General features: G+C 43.0%; 1 protein-coding gene across 4 annotated transcripts in view; it reads right to left on the bottom strand.

The window, feature by feature from the left end:
• The window catches only part of CADM2 (cell adhesion molecule 2), a 685724-nt gene extending 668451 nt beyond the window's left edge, over positions 1–17273 (bottom strand). For all 4 annotated transcript variants that reach the window (XM_086763694.1, XM_086763712.1, XM_086763689.1 and 1 more), the window contains exon 1: positions 16724–17273. In XM_086763694.1, the coding sequence (XP_086619820.1) occupies positions 16724–16784 (61 nt within the window). In that variant the 5' untranslated portion in view covers positions 16785–17273. The remainder of the gene's footprint in view (positions 1–16723) is intronic.
• Positions 17274–18862: the final 1589 nt, after the last annotated feature.

Consider the following 18862-nt stretch of genomic DNA (forward strand, 5'->3'; position numbering starts at 1 on the left):
ATCAGGGAAAAGAAGGTGAAAGTACTCATTTTACTCTAAATATGAAATATTTCCTTTAAATGACATATTTGGAAGGAAGATTTCAGGGGTTTTTTTCCCTTGAGTTTAACAGCAAGTTTAAATTCTCTATACACATCTGTTTCATTTTAATCTGAAGATGCATGAGTTGTCTACAGTTGTACTGAAGGATCAAATCAAAGTTATACTAAAGAGTTTTGCTTTAACAATATTTGAAAGTTAAGAGTTACTGTAATGTGGCAACTGAAAAACTATGAAAACAAAGTGAAAGTCTGCTAATTTCAAAAGAAAGTATCTAAGTGGCACAACCACAGCCAAAACAGAGATATCGTTATGAAAAACAAGGTCGTTCTCTACTGTACCCTTCTCACAACCTGTATCCCTTGTATGGGGAAGTCAAGTTGTTCTTAGTTGCCTAATTTTTCTACTAAATTAGACATTAATGTTTAGTTTTATCTCCATTATCCTTACCCAAATCCAAATAAGTCAGAAAAAAAAAAAAACAACCAAAAAAACCTTCCACAAAACTTTACTTTGTCTTATGTCTGAGATACGAAAATTCTGGGTTGAAGTTTCAGACAAGAGTGGGTTCCTTATATTTTGGCTTGAGACAGATGATAACCTCATGTTTATTCAGACTTCCTCTTCTTCAACTGATTTAATACATTGAAAATACAAAGTCTTATGTCAGCACAGTGACATAAGAAGAACAGAAAACCCTGAAAACCTAGATGTCCTGGTTTCAGTTGGGATGGAGTTAATTTTCCTCTCAGTAGCTGATGTGGTTTGGATTTTGTATGTGAAGAATGTTGATAAATCCACTGCTGTTACAAGTTGTTGCTAAAGAAACCAAGGACACTGTCCAGCTTTCCAGCTTGCTAATGTGCAGGAAGCTGAGAGGGATACAGCCAGAACAGTTGATCCCAGCTGGTCAAAAAGAGTATTTCATGCCATAAACGTCATGCTCGGTATATGAGTGGAGATTGACCGGGGGGACATGGCTTGTTCTCTCTCTCTCTCTCTCGCTCCTTTGCTTGCTGCTCATTGATCGTTTCCGTGATCGCTGTTCAGGACAGGCTGTATTGGTCATTGGGACATCAGGTGGTGAGAAATTGTGCATCGTACATTTTGTATATTTTAGTATCTTTATATTTTGTTATTATTGTCATTTTCCTTTACTATTCTAATAAACTGTCTTCATCTCAACCCACACATTTTCCTTTCTTCCCAATTCCCTCTCCTATCCCGCAGGAGGGGGGAGCAAGCAGCTGTGGGGTAACTAGGGCTAAGCCACGACACCAGACAATGCAGGAAGAAAAGGTGAAAGAGTAAATTAAAAGAGAAAAAAAAAAGCTGAAAATGGAATGCAAAGCACAAAAGACCTTGGAAATCAAATCATGTTGAAGAAAAAATAATTTTTTTCACAAATAAAAATGCAAAATATTTTCTGGTTTCTTTACATTGTGCTATCTTCTTGGATTAGAAAAGTAACCTTTTATATGGTGTTATGTTGCACTTCATGTATAAATTATTCATTGCAATGTTAAGTTAAGAGAAAAAAAAATCCTAGAGTGCTATTTTCAATAATTTCAAATAGAAAAGTTACCTAAAACTCAGTACCTAGTTCAGATCTCTCCCCATACTGGTAATACTCAGGGTAGGACAGGGAAACAATGACAACAACCTAGCATTATTTTAATGTACTCAGAAAGCAAATTTGAGCTTTACTTTTGCTTTCAGAATAATTGTATTTCCCAGAATCTACACAGAACAGATGATAAAAATTCAGCTTTATTTCTTATTTGCTCTGTTTTGAAATAATAACCCTTTCTCCTCTACCCTCTCTAGATCTGAGGATCAACTAACATCCATTTTCTAAAAATGATATTGGAATGTTTTAGAAATCACAAGACATTTTCAGTGCAACTGGCTTAAATTAGATTCTTAAATAGCATCCGTAACTTAGAAAAATGTCAGTAAAACACCAGTAGCTCTGACTCTAACACCCCACTACTTCTCGTGGTCGTACTTAGCTGTGTAGAAGGGAGTGGGCTGGTGCAGAAAGACCTGAAGTGATCCTTCATTTATTTATTGACAGGCCAGATACACCTAGAATACAGTATACAAACTGTCAATTTTATTTTTTTTAATCAGAAGAATTAAAAAGAAGTAACTATTTGAAATAAATTCTCTCTCTCTTTCCAGTCAAATGCTTCTTTAGGAGGACACTTGCATAGAGGAGGATTTGATTCAGGGGTCCAGCACTTTCCTGAAAAAGAGGAAAATAATGCAAAAATGCAGTACTTCAAATATTTGAGACTATGTGCTAATCCAAACTGCAGGTTGTGGCAGAAAGCAAAACTGCAGGTTGTGGCAGAAAGGAGAAACTTCTTAGGGTGGCTAGTTTAATAATTTTTAATTTATAATATGCATTCAGAAATCTTCTGCACACTTGTACCCAATTAGAATTAGCAGCGCATAATCTATTAACGCACCTCTTTTAAAAGTAAACAGTCTGCTAACCCATGCAAATTGAACCCCTCTCTCTGATACACAATTCTGGAACAAGCAAATGTAAGCATTGAATTAACTATGCCAGCGAGTTTTTATTCATAGTTTTTAATGGTACACACAAAAAAAATTGTATAAAGTCTATTAGCACATACATGATACAGTATACTCAAATGTGGCTTCCTCTTTAGTGTCAAGAATACTTGATTGTCAGGAATGAAAAGATATTTTAAAATTATTTCTTCGTGAATTAGAATTGTTTTGGGTTTCTTTCTAGTTTCCAAAACCAAATCAAAACACTTTTTGGTACTTTTCAAACACCAGAACAATAATAACTGCAGTTGTGACACTGAAATCTTACAAAAATCGACATAAAAGGTATTATTGCTTTTAACCCTGGTAGATAATAATGTGTAATATTATGGGTATTATTTGTATATTTTACAAAGTCTCTGAGTCAAAGCACTTTATGCTTACTCATGAACAATCAAAAAGTACAAACCAAACTTTCTGATTGATACTCCTCTCTGTATTGCAGCGCTTCAGAAGGAATAGAGGAGAGAAACTGCAAGAAAAAGTGGTTTTGCACTCCCCCATTTGTGCCTATTAACAGCTACAGCTTATTTTTTTGAATAAGTAATTACCTACTTAGGGCAAACACATTCATAGGTTTCACCTAGCTAGCACACATTTTCATCACCTTTTCAGTACAAAATTAGATTTTCCTCTTATTTCTTTATCCTCCGTCTGTTTTTTCAACATTCCTGTTTAAGCAGTGGTAAATGAGAGGCACTCTTTACCAAAGTGCTACATATACTCATGTTGGACTCTAATTAGACATTTATTATTCTGCTGCAACATTGAACACTGATATAACAAAACTATCTAGATCCCAGGTAGTTCATTATAATCTATCTTCACTATTTCCTATTACAACATGAAAGGCATCGAGACAAGAGTGATTAAAATGCTGTAGTTTTTGTAAATGGAAGAAAATTTAATAAGTTCATTTTCTTGGTTAATTAATTGTGGTTTATATACTGCTACTACACAGTTGCAACAAATTTCTTCCAGTTATTATTGATGATTTCGTTGTGCTGTTAGCAAATTAGTCCCAAAATGTTTAAGAAATCAACAATGGAAAAGGACTCAAAGGTTCACATGACTAATCATGCTAAATTGATCTGACTAAATAATCCTGAATATACAGACAAATAAAGGGTAAAAAAAAATTATTAGAATTCACTCTGAAGTCATTAAAACTTAGAATAAAAGGAAGCATATCACCATGCTGAGTAAAACTAAAATATTTATTGGATGCCAGAGTTGTTCTGCATAAAACAAAGTGTTGTACTGTGCTACTTTGAGAGCTAATAACTGCATTCTCAATAAAATCAGAAACAACAACTTCTTCAAATTTACATTCTTGAAAAGTAGTAGCCTGGTGTTCTCAGTCCATACTTCAGAATTCAGCTAAGCTACAAAGATGAAAGAACAGCACCACCTAGTTCTCTATTTAAAAGTTTTCATTTATTATCATCCATTGATTTATTTTTGTAATTTATATTCAGATGTGTGTGTATTCTACAGTGAAATTTGCACATTTCCATAGGAAACAATACTAACAAGTTTGTCAGGAGTTATTAAAGCACCTCATGTAGATACTTTGTAAGTGTATTTGAGGGGGAAAAAAGCTTGCATATGCAAGAATGCTAGAGACTTAATAATACAAATACTGTTCTGAAGCACCAGAAACACTGAATGGATTGCTCATCCATCCCTAATATTACTTGTGGGACCATTTCTCTAACTTAACCAAAACATTGTATTTGTATTGATTCCCCCATATAGTAGTCTGACACTTTATAGTATGTGTATGTGTTCCAGATGCAAAAAATATATTCATGATACAGACATCACAAAAGCCTCAGTAACACATTTTAAAAACTAATTATAGCTCATGCAATTTGTTTCATATTTACTTTTCAACTCTGCAAATAGCAGAAACCTCTCAGAAACAGGGTAGATATTTTAGTTGTTGGTTTGACTGGAAGTTTTCATGTCAAGAATCTCCCTGCTAGAGAATGACAGACGTATTTTTGAACAATCCAGAAGTTTACCATGACACAACAGAGGCACCTAAGAAGCTACCTACTCCTACCACTCTGACATCTTAACCAAGTTTTACTGGCTTAGCTGCCTGTGTTTCAATTTGATAAGGACATAGTTACACATGCAGAATAGTCAGCCTATTTTTCTAGACGTGCTAGATTTCTAAGATCTCACTCACTTAATTTCTTAAGACATCTTCTGTTTTAACACTGATATTCACCAGTAAGCTCTGATTTCTTATACTAATATACATTGCACTAGATATTTTCTGTAAGGCTCTTAATTAAAATAAAGCACAAGTGACATCAATACTGTGACTATTCTGGGTAGTACTGCATTTTATATTGCAAGGGCATGTCTTTTAACGTTACAGACAAAATGGGAGTTAACTGCACCTACAAAGTGTTTTAGCTGCATTTGAATTAAAAGTTCAACTCAAATAACTGATTTTTCCAACTTAGAACAAGGAAAATGAAATGCAGCTACATTGAAATTATCTCGTGTAGCACATATTCATAAATCTGCTGAACTTCATCTAAATTCCAGTTTTCGTATGGTAACTTTTGAAGTATTTCCAGCTCTCAAACTTGACCCTCCCTACCAATGCCTGTAAAAAGTCCTCCATGCTGTATTGATGCAAAAAATCAGGCTTTTAACAGACAAAAGGGACTAGAGCTTTACAAACACCTCACTAAAACTGGTGCCCCTGGCAGGAGTCAGGCCATGGTGCCAGGGACTGATTCCCACTCACTCCCCTCCTTACTTTTGTTACTGCACATTTGAGGAAGATAGAAAAGTAGGAGGAAGAAAAGAAAATAATAATAATATATTTTTTTTAAATAAAAATGTAAGTCTCTTATCACATCCCTCCTAGGTATTTTTTCCTCCAAAGTTGCGAAAAGGATTTCCTCTCATAGCTTCCACAGAATGCACTTGCCCTAAAACCTTAACTTGTTGCATTTCACTTCCTGGGGAAAGGAAGAGGTGGAGAGTCATAGCAGAAGAAAGATGAAAAGGTATGCCACATCCTGCAAGCCTGAAGTCATACAGTGTTTTGTTCCAGCCTAATCTTCATATATGCCTTGGTCTTTCACAGCAAAGGCTTTTGTGGTAACCGCGGAAGGGATGTTTTTTTCCTAGAGAAAGCAAGTTGCCCCATTCCCTGACCCTCATCTATCTACATACCTACATATCATCCACAAAGACCACTTAGGTGTTGGCACAGCATAGCTCACTTGTTGCAAAGTTGACACATTAATATAATCAGATTAAATAGGATCCAAATTTGAGGCCTTTATCCTCATGATCTTAAGAACGGAAATCTCTTTATAGATACAAAGTAGGGCTGTTGCTGTCTCCCCACGTCAAGTCTTGCAGCAGCAAACAGAAGAAACAAAGTTTGGTTTTCTTGATAGATATCCTAGGCAGACAAGGCCTGCAGGGAGATTACTCCGCATTTATGTTCAACCAGCTAGTCATCTATTTTGAAATTTCTTTCTGAAGCTATTTCCTTTCTAGAAGAACTTAAAATGACAAGAGTTTTTATTGACCAATTAAAAGAAAAAAAGTCTATGTTATTAACAATTCATTAAACAGTAAATTTTCATTTTGTTCACTTTAAGTGATACGGACTACTAGATTCTATTTTCCTGTTGGGATTTACAGTGTATTTCAGTTTGCAATAGGCATAACCAAATGAACATTAAATGCATCTGCACTTCCAAATTGTGCAACACAGATACCACAGTAAAAGAAGAATACCCCTTAAAGAACATGCTCAGCTACCTTCTTTATCCAGATTTCCTATTACTCCATTTCATATCAGATTAGGAAAAAAAATGTGGTTTTGCAGAACATAAGAATCTTACTCTTCTAACAGACAAAAGCAAATCTGTACAAAATCTGACTGAATTTTTTTTCTCAAAATCCAACTATATTTTGGAAAATTCTACAATCGTATTTTAAATGACAGGTCCCCCCCTCCAAGTATTGCTTACACCATCTTCAATTCCAAGCTATTCAGAAATTACATTCACCTTGTGCGTTAAACATATGTGAACATTTCAAAAATAAGTCCATAAGCCATTGAGGTTTTTATCTGACATAAATAAAAAGCAAATGGCCCGTATATTTCTATTGATTGTGTGCTTTCCCCACCACCTCCAAAATTCACCATTCAGAACACAGCAAAGCAATAATGTTTTATAATTTGCAAAACAAAGACAACTTAGGAAGCAGAAAACATTTTCATTTTAGTCTCATCTCAAACTTATTTGGTGGAGAAAATACTGAAATTATGTGAGGTCTGGACCATTCCTTAAGGAGTGAATGAGATTTATTAACTCTAAGAGTGGCATATATTTTATATACCAAAAAGAAGCCTTAATCAGTAGTTTGTAACGCACAACCTTTACATTTAGTAAGGAGAAATATGCCAAATACTTGACAAAAAAAAAAAAAATCCAAATAAAGTAAGGAGAATGTTCTGAAGAAGCTGGGCAAATAGCCAAGGTGGTAGTGCGTACTTAACTTACTTATACGTTACTTGTGTTCAAGTACACATCACCTTGATTACATTTATATAAGCAGCAGTCAACATATATTCTAAGATTCAGGATTCCAGCCTTTAGAGAAAGCACAACTTATAAAGCTAATTCACTGTTAATTTGTTTTTATACCAAAAGATGAGACACACTCTCTTTTACTATGCAACGTCCTATTGGTTGTCAGACTTGAATTTTAAGTTCTGAAAAGCTCCTCCACGTTAGGTGTTGCTAATTTTGCTATAATTGTTTTTTATTTAAAATTTAAGAAATGCCTTTTCAACTCTACAGATATCATTTTTTGGTTAACCAAACTGATCATTAAACAAGATGCTACTTATAGCTTCCTCCATATTAGTCCAAATCTCACCCATTTTTCATAGTATTACAAGGCCACACTATACAAGCCTGAAGACATAAATTAACATTATTAGAAATTTGCAAGTGCAATGGAAGAGTTAAAAAATTGTAAAAGTTAAGAGGAAACTGCAATGCCATGCTTATTCTAATGAACAAGACACTTCATATGTCACTTAAATCCATGAAAAATTGCAATGTGAATTTAAGGTTTCCTCCAACCATACAGAAAAGAAGTTCTCTTATTTTCACTATTATTTTAGATGTTATCTAAAGAATTCACGTAAAGGAAATACTGCAGTATATTCCAGTATATTATAGCATTTTATGACCTGTCACAGATCTGAGATACTCTGTTAATCCTTGATTAGTAATCAGCTTAGTGAGTAATATCTGTAGTCACTGCATTTATTTACTAATTTGCAAACAGCTGCAGTTCAACATTTTTGTATACTTGAAGATATAAAAAAAATTTCTTTCTGTTGATAACCTGGAGTGTGAACAAGTGTTTTCAGACATTAAATGAAGTCTTCTGTATAAACTGTGCAAACCAATAGAGACTTCTTTACTGTTCTTCAATGCAGATCCATCAACATATCACAACGAAGTACTAACTAACATACCAAGATTCAAACCTCACATATAAAAAAACATAGTAACAGTCAGGGAACAAGAAAATAAAGCCTTTGAAAGGGATAAATATAAAATGAGATTGACACTGGAACATATTTTGTACGATCTTTGAATTAAAAGAAATTATTGATATTAAATTCCAGCTTAATGTGTCTGTACCATCTCCTTGCTTTTCTTGATGTTTTGTTACAGAAAAATATTCAGTACGTAACAAATTTCTATTGCAAAGTAACATATTTTTTCAGTAGCAAATTCAATGACCTTAAACTCTACATAATTCTAAAAATTGATTGCTTCTGCTTCAACTAATATGGCTTTTCCCCTCGTTAGGGACTAACCAGAACAGCCTCGCTGCCTTAAAGCATAGCAGGAATAAAAGCAGGTCACGTTACACTGATAATCCAGAAGATGTAGGTCAGTTTGGGATAAATATCAGAACAAACGGAAAACACTGAAGTATCTACTGCAACTGCTGCTGTGAAGTAATTTGGCCTTATTCTCTTCAGAGCTGTCACTCAGTTGCAGTTGTGGACTTTCCAGTGCTGAATTTTGAAAAAGCAGAGGTTTTTTTTTCCACGACTTAGACGGCTCTGCATAGCTGTGCTGGCCTATTCAGCTTCTGCCAGAAGAAGTGGCAAAAACACAATGCATTACATAATGATGATATCTAGAATGGCATAATTGTATTTTCATATATGGTCACTAATTACTTTTGTATGTAATAGCATACTCAGGTTACTTTAGCTAAGATGTGGCAATTGGATTACTATGATTAGAATTGCTTGATTAATGTCGTGGTATATCAGAAGTTTAAAATATAACCAGAATGTTTTCACCTCTAATATAAGAAAACAGTCCCTCTTGCACTGTCCTTCCCATTCAACAAAGAAAAAAGACAGGTAGTCAATAAACTGTTTACAGAAAGATGACGACAGAGGGAAGGAATTTCAAGCAGACAACTGCTGTACTGCATATATGTGACGACATGCGCCGGTTTATGAATAACCTAAACCTTGCCAACTCCATTCACAGAACAAAGACTAAGCTGGAGGGGAGTTCAGTAATGTATCTCTATGTGAACAAAACTTTATATATACACACACATAGAGAAACTTTCAGCTCCGAAAGAGCTTTAGGGATTCAAATTGAGAAATACAGACTATACACTGATTATTTTTCTAAAACTGAAGAGCAGCTGCCTATGGACAGTTAATATTCTTTAACAGCAATGTAAGAAAAAAAGGAGAATCCTAAATTGAGTATTCCAAAATAGAAAAAAAAAAAGTTAAATTTATTAATTTAGAGTAATGTAAAACTATATTAACAGTGATTTGCTGCTACTTAAAATGTGAAAGCTGAAAAAGCATTCACACTCTCCAAGAGCCATTTGCATCATAGAATGGTTAGGGTTGGAAAGGACCTTTAAAAGTTATCTAGTCCAACCCCCTTGCAAGGAGCAGCAACACCTTCCACTAGATCAGAGTTGGACTCAAAACCTCGACCAACCTGGCCTTGAATGTTTCCAGGGATGGGGCATCCACCACCTCTCTGGGCAACCTATGCCAGTGTTCCACCACCCTTGTTGTAAAAAATTTTTTTCCTAATATCTACTCTGAATCTACCTCCCTCTATTTTGAAACCACTACCCCTCATCCTACTGCAACAGGCCCTACCGAAGAGTTTCTCCCCAACTTTCCTGTAGGCCCCCTTGAGGTACTGGAAGACCGCTATCAGGTCTCCCTGGAGCCTCCTCTTCTCCAGGCTGAACAGCCCCAACTCTCTCAGCCTGTCCTCATAGGAAAGGTTCTCCAGCCCTCTGATCATCTTCGCGGCCCTCCTCTGGACTCACTCCAACTGGTCCACATCCTTCTTATGTTGCGGGCCTCACGAGAGCAGAGTAGAGGGAGAGAATCACCTCTCTCAACCTGCTGGCCACACTTCTTTTGATGCAGTCCAGGATGGGGTTGGCCTTCTGGCTTGCAAGCACACCTTGCTGGCTCATGTTGAGCTTCCCATCCACCAACAACCCCAAGTCGTTCCTCTCAGGGCTGCTGTCACTCCATTCTCTGCTCAGTCTGTATTTGTTCTTGGAATTGCCCTGACCAATGCGCAGGACCTTGCACTTGGCCTGGTTCAACTGCATGAGCTTCGCGCAGGCCCACCTCTCCAGCCTATCAAGGTCCCTCTGGATGGCATCCCTCCCCTCCAGTGTGTCAACGGCACCACACAGCTTGGTGTCATCGGAGAGGCTGATGTTGATTAAACTAGAAAGCAGTAAATACAACTCAACTCATGGTTAGGAAGAAATGGTCTTTCCCTCAAAAAATCACAAGCTTGTCAGACAGCAAAACCACTTCTGGATAAAGCTTACACAGATCTCAATATCTCTCTTTTGCAAACAAAAGGATGGCAGAGGAAGCAAGTATGATTTTATTTTTCACATTTACAGATGTTAGGGAAAGGAGACAGGACCATAGCTAGGCAGACATTTTTAAAGGAAGAAATAGGGAGTCTTCCAGTCCATCTACAATAAAAATAACTACCTACATTCTTCACTAAATCCCTTCTTCTTGTTCCAAGTTCTCCATGTTAGAAAGTCCTACATACAAAACACTAGTATTTGAAAGAGAGCACTGGAAGATGCAATACACACCCCCAGTGTTAGCACTCTTGTTCTGTAATTGAAATATATGTTCTCTGCTTCTCCTCTCCCTCCTTAAAATTGTATTATGATAGTGTCCTGTGTATTGACATTTAAAGCACCCATCCTGAGCTTCCTGTGCAGTTAACGTAAGAAAAATTGTAAATATTTGGACTTTGTCTTTAATTTTCATTTGCAAAATGAAGGGAAAAGATCTGGAAACAGGTTCATAGAAAAAAAAAAACAAAAAAAACAACCACCAAAAAAAACACACAAACAAAAAAAACCACAGCATTAAGAACCTTTGCAAAAACAGCCACATTAATTTTTCAAAATACTCAATTATTTTCAAAATGTTTTAATTATGTAAAAAGAAAATTTTGTTCAAGGGCAGAATCCTGAGCAAAATAATTATTTTACAAGTTACTGCTTGCCACTGAAATTTGATATTTACCTTTCTTCCTTTGAAAGACACCTCAAAAACTCCTTGGGAAGGAACGATATGCTCATTAAGACCATACTTAATATTGATGCAATCTCAGAGGAGATACATACTAACTATGTCAAATAGTTGTACCATTCCACACTTGTTTTGGAATATGTATTTTTAAAAGCATGTCAGTGGCATTCTCTCTAGAGAAGATCCTCCATTTTTTTGAGAGCATCCAACAGAATTAGCCTGTTGCTGGATTCATGTTTTGAAACAAAACTGAAGTATTCCTTCTTTCGCTTGGAGAAGGCAGTAAGAGGACAATGACAGCATCTTCTATTTCTACTTTTAAATATTAGATTAAGAGGGAATCATCATTCTAACACAATCAACTACACTCTGGTTTTACTTCTATTCTCTTGGCAGATGCCCAGAGCCGATGCCCATGTCCCTGTCTTTACCATACATACAGCTATTTTCAGTCACTTTGTCACCATTTGTGATGCACAAGTAAAAACAAAAACAAAAAAAAAACCCTCAAAATCCAATATTGACTTTATATAGCAAGACTAAAAGATTAATTCTTTGGTCGAAAGAGTAAGGGTAATCACATTCAACACATTTTGTCAATAGTAGGATCAGGCTAGAGCAATGGGAAAGCTAATTATGAAAACTAAGGCTTCTATAATAAAAACACTATGGCTTAAATACATTTATAGTACATTATAATGAGATTGCAACTGCCAATTAAGTAAATTTAAAAGCAGAGGAGGATTTGCTGGTTTATATTTCTGAAAGTTAAAAAAAAAAATAAAAAGAGAACTAACAAGAAAGTAGACAAGAAAAATGCATTTGTTTCAGTGGAGGTGCTTCTCTTGATCAACATTTCAGTGGAGTCACTTCTTCAGTAGAAACATCAAAACCATTTACTTTTGAATTGATGATATAAACTTGATCAATATTTTGAGTGTAAAAATGATAAATATTACGAGACTGAGTGATCCCTATTCACGTGTTCCTCAGGAAACTTGTGTGAGGTCATCAAGGTCATAAATGGGAATTTGGATTGTTTAGTTACTTCATGTTCTAAAACCCACCATGAACTGCCACTATGATGACTAGTGATAAAAATACATTAAGAAATCAAGCAAAGGAATTCTTAAAATATGAACTAACCTAATGAGAACTAAGCAGCTAATAACTCTACCAAGCCTTGGTTAGACTGACAGAAGTCATATAAAGGCAGTCACCATGAACTAGAGTAACACATTTTGTTTCAACTTGTGTGTAAAATATTCCAAATAAAGATTATATCAAAACTACTGTCTTCTACTCTGTATTGTCTATACTTTCACAAAACTTACAGAATTACAACAACATGCTTTTGACTTGCCATACACCGTATTAGCGTACAACATTTAACTGTCAAGGCAATCCCTATGCGTGCAACAGTGGGTTGCCAAGATTTTGCTAAGAGAAATGCTACTGAAAACTCAAAACAGTATCTAGATACACAAGATATTGAGTAATGTATGACAACTTTATCCTAAATCAGCTTAGATGATCTAAGAAGTAGCCATTTGCATATTTGCTCATTTTACTTAATTCTGCTTGTAATAGATCTGGGCTTATATAAAAAAAAAAAAAAACAAACCCTCATCCGTAAGCAATTATCTGTCTTCACTGATTTGTTGCATCAGTGATCACAGCTTCAGCCAAATTAAAGTGTCCCTACATTATTTTCATTAGTAGACAGGTTGCAAGTATTTGAAGTGTCTAAAGAAACCATACTGAGAAGATTTGCCTGATGTTGGCAGAGAACTGAAAGTAGATCACTTGCTACCATGTACAGCAAGCACTATCCAGTGTCTTCTCAGAAGCAGAGCACATTAAGGCATTTGATGCCATTTGCATTATCACACAGCAGGGGGCTACAACAGCTACAATTCCAAGATAATCTTAAGCCATATCTGTACACTATGAATTAAACAAAACTATTTTTAATATTACAGTGTCTCACATGATAAGGCTTTACAATAAAGAACTTTTCAGGTTGCATAAAAACAGGTCAGATTATGTGCTTGAGTTATTCTAAACATACGCTGTCCTCCAACTGTTAAATTTTGTCTAAAGATGGCTAGACTCATGAAGCGAAAAAAAACAATTGGACTGAAACAAAAATGTAAGGGTGACTGTACATATATGTAACATTTTAAACCCTTGGGACATTGTTTAAGTACTTCAGAATCAACACACCGCACAAGCTAAGAACAATAGCGGCCAGAGATCCTACTATCTTCACAGCAAACGCTGGAGAGGGCAGAGCAGGCTAATATCATACCCGAACCCAACTGACAAACCGCTCCTCAGCTCAACATGTTATCGCTCCCTCTTCCACCTCCATTGCTCCCCTTTCACAGCAAGCAGTTGACACTGGGCTCTTTTACTTCTTGTTTGCCTCCTTTCTGCAGGGACTGCTTGCTGTTAATGCTATTCCACACACAAGCTGAGAAGCATTATTCTATGTCCTCTTCCCTCAGCTGATGCTTCATCAATACTGAGGACAGATTCCTTAAGCAAGTCTCTCCACAGATCACGCCAGAAAGGCACACTTCCATACAGGGCACACGTCAGCTTGACTCTTTGTCACCTTGTCTTTAAACTTAATTAGCTTCAGTTTCACTAATAGGAAGCATCCATAGTTACAATCCAGAAGTGCCTTGAATCCTCAGAACAAAGATCTTATTCACGTACAGAGCTGACGAAAAACCTGTGTATCCCATGGCCCACAAACAGAAAAATTGGAGGAATCTAACAAATTCATTCAGCCACTTCATAACAGTTTGGGGAAGCAAAGCAAGCCAACAGGAAAACCTACTTTTAAATGCAGGTATAAAGCTGCCAACAAGAAATGTGTCTAATATGGTAACTGCATCTGCTAGTTGTGCCAAAATAAATGGTAGAAACTCAGAAAACAACATTTATGAAGTAGCACTATAAGGTGAACCAAAAGAATTTTATATTCTCTTAGAAACAGTCACTATTCAGGACAGTCTTCTAGAAAATATTTACTCATGTTCTTCTTCATTCTCCTTTATCTCAGGAGAAAAGGATCGTAGAAATTATTTCCTCTCACTCCTGTCTGAGGGTTACAGGTTTATATCCCTTCGCTTTTTTTTTTTTAAATAGTGGCCAGCAAAAATGCCTCCTGAAACAGCACCCTCCTGAAGTGCCGTACACAGAGTGCCTAAGTATTTTTCGATTGCAGTTTTAATCAAGAGATGAAAAAATAATTGTGTGAGAAACTGAAAAGAGGCAGATGTTTTGTACACACGGAGGGCAGGCTGGGTAACGTGTTAAGCATCGCTTTTCCCCGTCTGCAAGGACAGGCCCAACGTGGTTATTTTCACACAGTCACAGCCAGATTTGTATTACATTCCTTTTCTTACATCATGGGGTGGTTTGGTTTTTTTTTTTTTTCACCTGATGCAGCTCGCAGAGTTACATTTTGCCTGGCACACTCCCTAAACTGCTGTGAAAGGCATCACTGTTTTTAATCACTGGTTTACTCTCAAACCTGCGATGCGCTGAATGCGGCTGATTGCATCTTAGGAAAGATCAAATCCTCCTCCTCCAGCAGCAGCCCCGATTTTATTGGTGACAGAAAGTCAGTCCAGACGCTTCCCCCTCCACCCCCTATTCCCCCCCCCCCCCCCCCGACTTCTTTGCAGGGCAATGAATCGACAATTCACAGGGAAAGGCACAAGGCAGAGGAGCCAACCCCCAGGTGCAGCCCGCCGCACATGCCCCAATAAATAATCTTGTATAGCACCAACACAGCGGCTCCTTGTGCTGTGACGTACAGGGCAACTCATAAACATTGGGAAAGAATACAAATAACCTGCCCGACGAAACTGCCCGTTGCCGTTGCCAAGCGCACTCCCCCTTTCCCTTCATGCTCACCCCCACGACCGGTAACTTCCGCGGGAGGTGGAGAGCGGGGGCACCGGCCGGTTTCTGACCGGTGGCGGGGGACAGGACACACACGACACGGGACGAAGCCGGTGTGTTTGGGGGCACCCGGGCCTCTGCTCCCCCGCCCAGGGCTGCCAGCCGCCGCTCCCCCCGGAGATCGCCCGACACATGACGCAGCCGAGGGAAACGCGAAATGTATTAAACTTGACGCGAAATGGCACGGCGGAGGCGAGAGGAAAGGAAGGGGTGGGGGGAAGAAAGAAAAAAAAAAAAAACACCTGACAAGGTCACTTAGTTTAATCGCCTCTTCCCTTCTCCCTCCCCAACTGAAACGCCCCGCACGCCGAGCGAGGGACGGGGAAACAGCCGCCCCGCCGCCCCCCCGACGAGCGGGCGCCCGCCAGCAGCCTCAGTGCGGTCCCTCCTGCGCCCCTTCGCGCCCGCCGCCTTCCCCGACCCTCGCACCCGACCGTTACCTCCCCACACCCCGCCCCGCCCCGGCCCCGCAGGGGGGCGGGAGTTGAGGGGGGAGGGCGGTGGGGGGGAGGGGGCGACGCGCCGCCATCCCGCCGGCGCTGAGCGGGCAAACTCTCGGCGGCAGCGCAGCGCCGCGGGCTCGGCTGCCGGGTTGGTCCCCCCCCTCTTCCCCCCCCCCGCCCCCCCCCGAGCGGGAGAGGTCTGCTGCGGGGGGGTGGGGGGGGGACGGGGGGAAGATCTCCCGCAGGCAGGCACGGCGGTCACCGGCACGACAGCAGCGTGCGGCGGGTTTCCCTCGGCGGCGGCGGCCGCTACGTTTGACTTAGGAGGGATAACGCTGATCAGGGGGAGCGGCGGAGAGAGGGAGGAATACATCCAGCCCGGGAACCGGCTGCAGGGCGCTGAAGGGATCCGCTGCCGAGCCCCCGCCTCACCCGGTTACCCCGCGCACATCTTTTACACCTCACAGACAGACATGCATTCTCGGCGGCGGCGCGAGCGAGGCACCGACCCCCATCCCCAGCACACCCCCCCCCCCCCCCGCCGGCCGCCACCCCCACGCCGGCGGAGAGGCACGGCTGGAACCCGCACGTTTTCCCCGGGATCTTGTTGCAGCGCGCACCGCCGCTGCTGCGGCTGCACTCGCACTTTCGGGGCCGCGTTTGCGGCGGGCGAGCGGGGAGGTGACGGGGAGTTGAAGGGGCAGTTGCAGGGGTTGGCGAGCGACCGGCGGCGGCGGGGGTGGAGGGGGGGGTTGGGGGAGAAGAAGCGCGGAGGGCGAACGAGGGCGGGAAGAGGCTGGCGGGGGGGAGGGCAGGGAGGGTTAACGAGCGTGCAGCGCTTTAGCGCTGGACAGCGCTGCCCGGGCGGGAGGCCGGGGGTGTCCGGGGGGGAAAGGGCGGCGGAGGTGGCTTTGGGGAGGCCAGGCGGCGAGGGACCAGGGGATGCCCCGGGCCGCGGCGGTGCCCCCCTCCCCCCCCGGGGTCCCTCCCCGCACGCGGGGCAGGGGTGGGGAGGAGGCGGTACCTTGTACGAGGATCCCGCAGAGGCTGTAGAGGCGCAGGAGGGCGCCGGGCTTCAGCCGCATCCTGGGGGCTCCCCTCGGGCTGGGTGGGCGCCAGGCACGCAGATCCGCAGCCTCCCGCCGCTCCGCTCTCCGGGCGCTTCCTTTCCCCCGCAGGAGCCGCCGCCGCCGCCGCCGCCTCCGCCGCAGTGTCTCCCTCGCTGTATCCAGTGGGGTGAGGAGGAGGAGGAGGAGGACCAGGGTCGCGGGGGTGGATTGGGGAGGGAGGAGGAGGAGAAGAAGAAGGAGTGGGGGGGGCGGGGGGGAGCCTCTCTCCGCTGGCTCCGGCGCTGCTGAGCAGGTTCAGGTTCCCTCCGCGGAGCGGTGCCGGGTGCCCCCGCTGGCTCCCCTTGCCCCTGCCGGCGTGTCTGTCCGTCCGTTCGTTCCGATTCGCCCTGTCCGCTCGCTCGCTCGTCTCTCCCGTCCCGTCCCGACCCGCTGGCAAGGCGGGGGGGCTGCGCTGGGACCGCGGCGCGCGAGGACGCTGCGCTGCTCGGCTCCGCTCCCCGCGGCTTCCCGGCTCAAGACACAAGGGCAATCTCCGCTTGCGAGGCTCGCCTGGCCTCGCCCCGCCCCTTTCTGGCGGTAGCCCCGCCTATCGCCACGCCTCCGGGGCCACACCCCGCCCCTCCCTGTGCCGTGGGTACGCCCCTGCCACCGCCTTGGCCACACCTCCGCCGGCACGGCACGCCCCTTGGACCCCGGACCGCCCCCTCGGGTGGGCGTGTGATTGGCATCGGCGGCCCTCCAATAGCAAGTCCCCGGGTTCAGCCGAACGGCCAATAAGGAGGTGACAGAAGAGGCGCGAGACGCCAGGTTACAAAACAAACGGGCGTTTCTCAGAGTCTTCAGCCACGAGCGAGGTGCCAGACCCTACCTCCCGCATTCCTGAGTGGCAGCCGGCGCGGGCCAATCGCGAGAAGCCTCGGCTCCGCGGCGCCTCTCCAGCCAATGGGCGTTGAAAGACGGGGAGGGCGAGGGAGGGCGGGGGAGGGCGGTGGGGCGCTGTCGGGCGCTGTCCAGACTCGGTCCTGCAGTAGCGGCAGGTGGTGTACGCGGGGAGGTGCGGGGGTACTCGGTAGCGGCGGCGGGCGCCCGAGGAGAGGCGGCGGGACGGGGGCGGCGCTCCTGGCTGCTATATCAGCGACGGAGGGCGGCGGGGAGCCCACATCCCCTAGGGGGCCGCTCACACCCCGCCCGGGGGAGGTGCGGCAAGTGTCCTCCGCGCCGCGCGCCCCCAGTGCCGGCTGCGGCGCGACCGTTAACGCCCGTGGGGGGAGCCCCGAGGGCGGCGGGGCCAGGCCGGGCGGTGTAGGCGGGGCGCACCGGCGGCGCGGCCGCGGGGTTGGGGTGCCGGCACGAATCCAGCGCCCCCGCCGGCTGCCGCGGAGGCGCGTATAACTGGCAGGGGAGGGAGAGGGAGAGCTCGGGCCGTAGCGCCGGGGCCGGCGCCCCGCCCGCCACTCTCAGACCGCAGGCCGACCCCGGCCGGCTCCTCCGCACTGCTGGCGGGGAAAACCGGCGGGAAGCACCCGCGAGCCGGGGCCAGAGCCGGCGGTTTGCTCCCGGTCCTTGCAGGGGAGGCGTAAAGCGCCTTCTCCTGCCCTTGCTTTTACCCGTGTCTCCCTGAAAGCAGCAGGTGAAAGAAAGACCGGCTGAGTCGCCTGTATCCTCGGAGTTAAACACGAACAGATACCTTCACCGCGGTAGCAATGAGACCAGCTCCTCTTGTGAGGTACCCGGACAATGGCAATAAGGAACTTCCAGGACTTTTCGCAGTCTTGCCTGGACTCTGAATGGCTTGGAGAAAGTTTTGTTTTTTCACTTGGAGGCTTTGCGGCATTCAGCTAGTGGTCCTGAATTGCTTATGCTCTAAAAGAAAAGACAATGTGAGAAGGTGGCAGGCCCCTTCTTCGTGTTTGTGTACTTGTTCAGTACAGTATCATTCACCCTTTGCCAAAACCTTGTAGTGAAACCAGAATACCTTACATTTCAGTTGCTGGACCTGTCTGTAAATGTCTAGAAGGAATTGAGTTGCCTTATCTCAGAGAAAGCAGGATTCCCCCCACACACAAATGCTGGTAATGATCAGGTGTTTCTCC

This window comes from Chlamydotis macqueenii, chromosome 1 (genome assembly GCF_036417535.1).
Source record: "Chlamydotis macqueenii isolate bChlMac1 chromosome 1, bChlMac1.mat, whole genome shotgun sequence".
Classification (NCBI taxonomy): Eukaryota; Metazoa; Chordata; class Aves; order Otidiformes; family Otididae; genus Chlamydotis; species Chlamydotis macqueenii.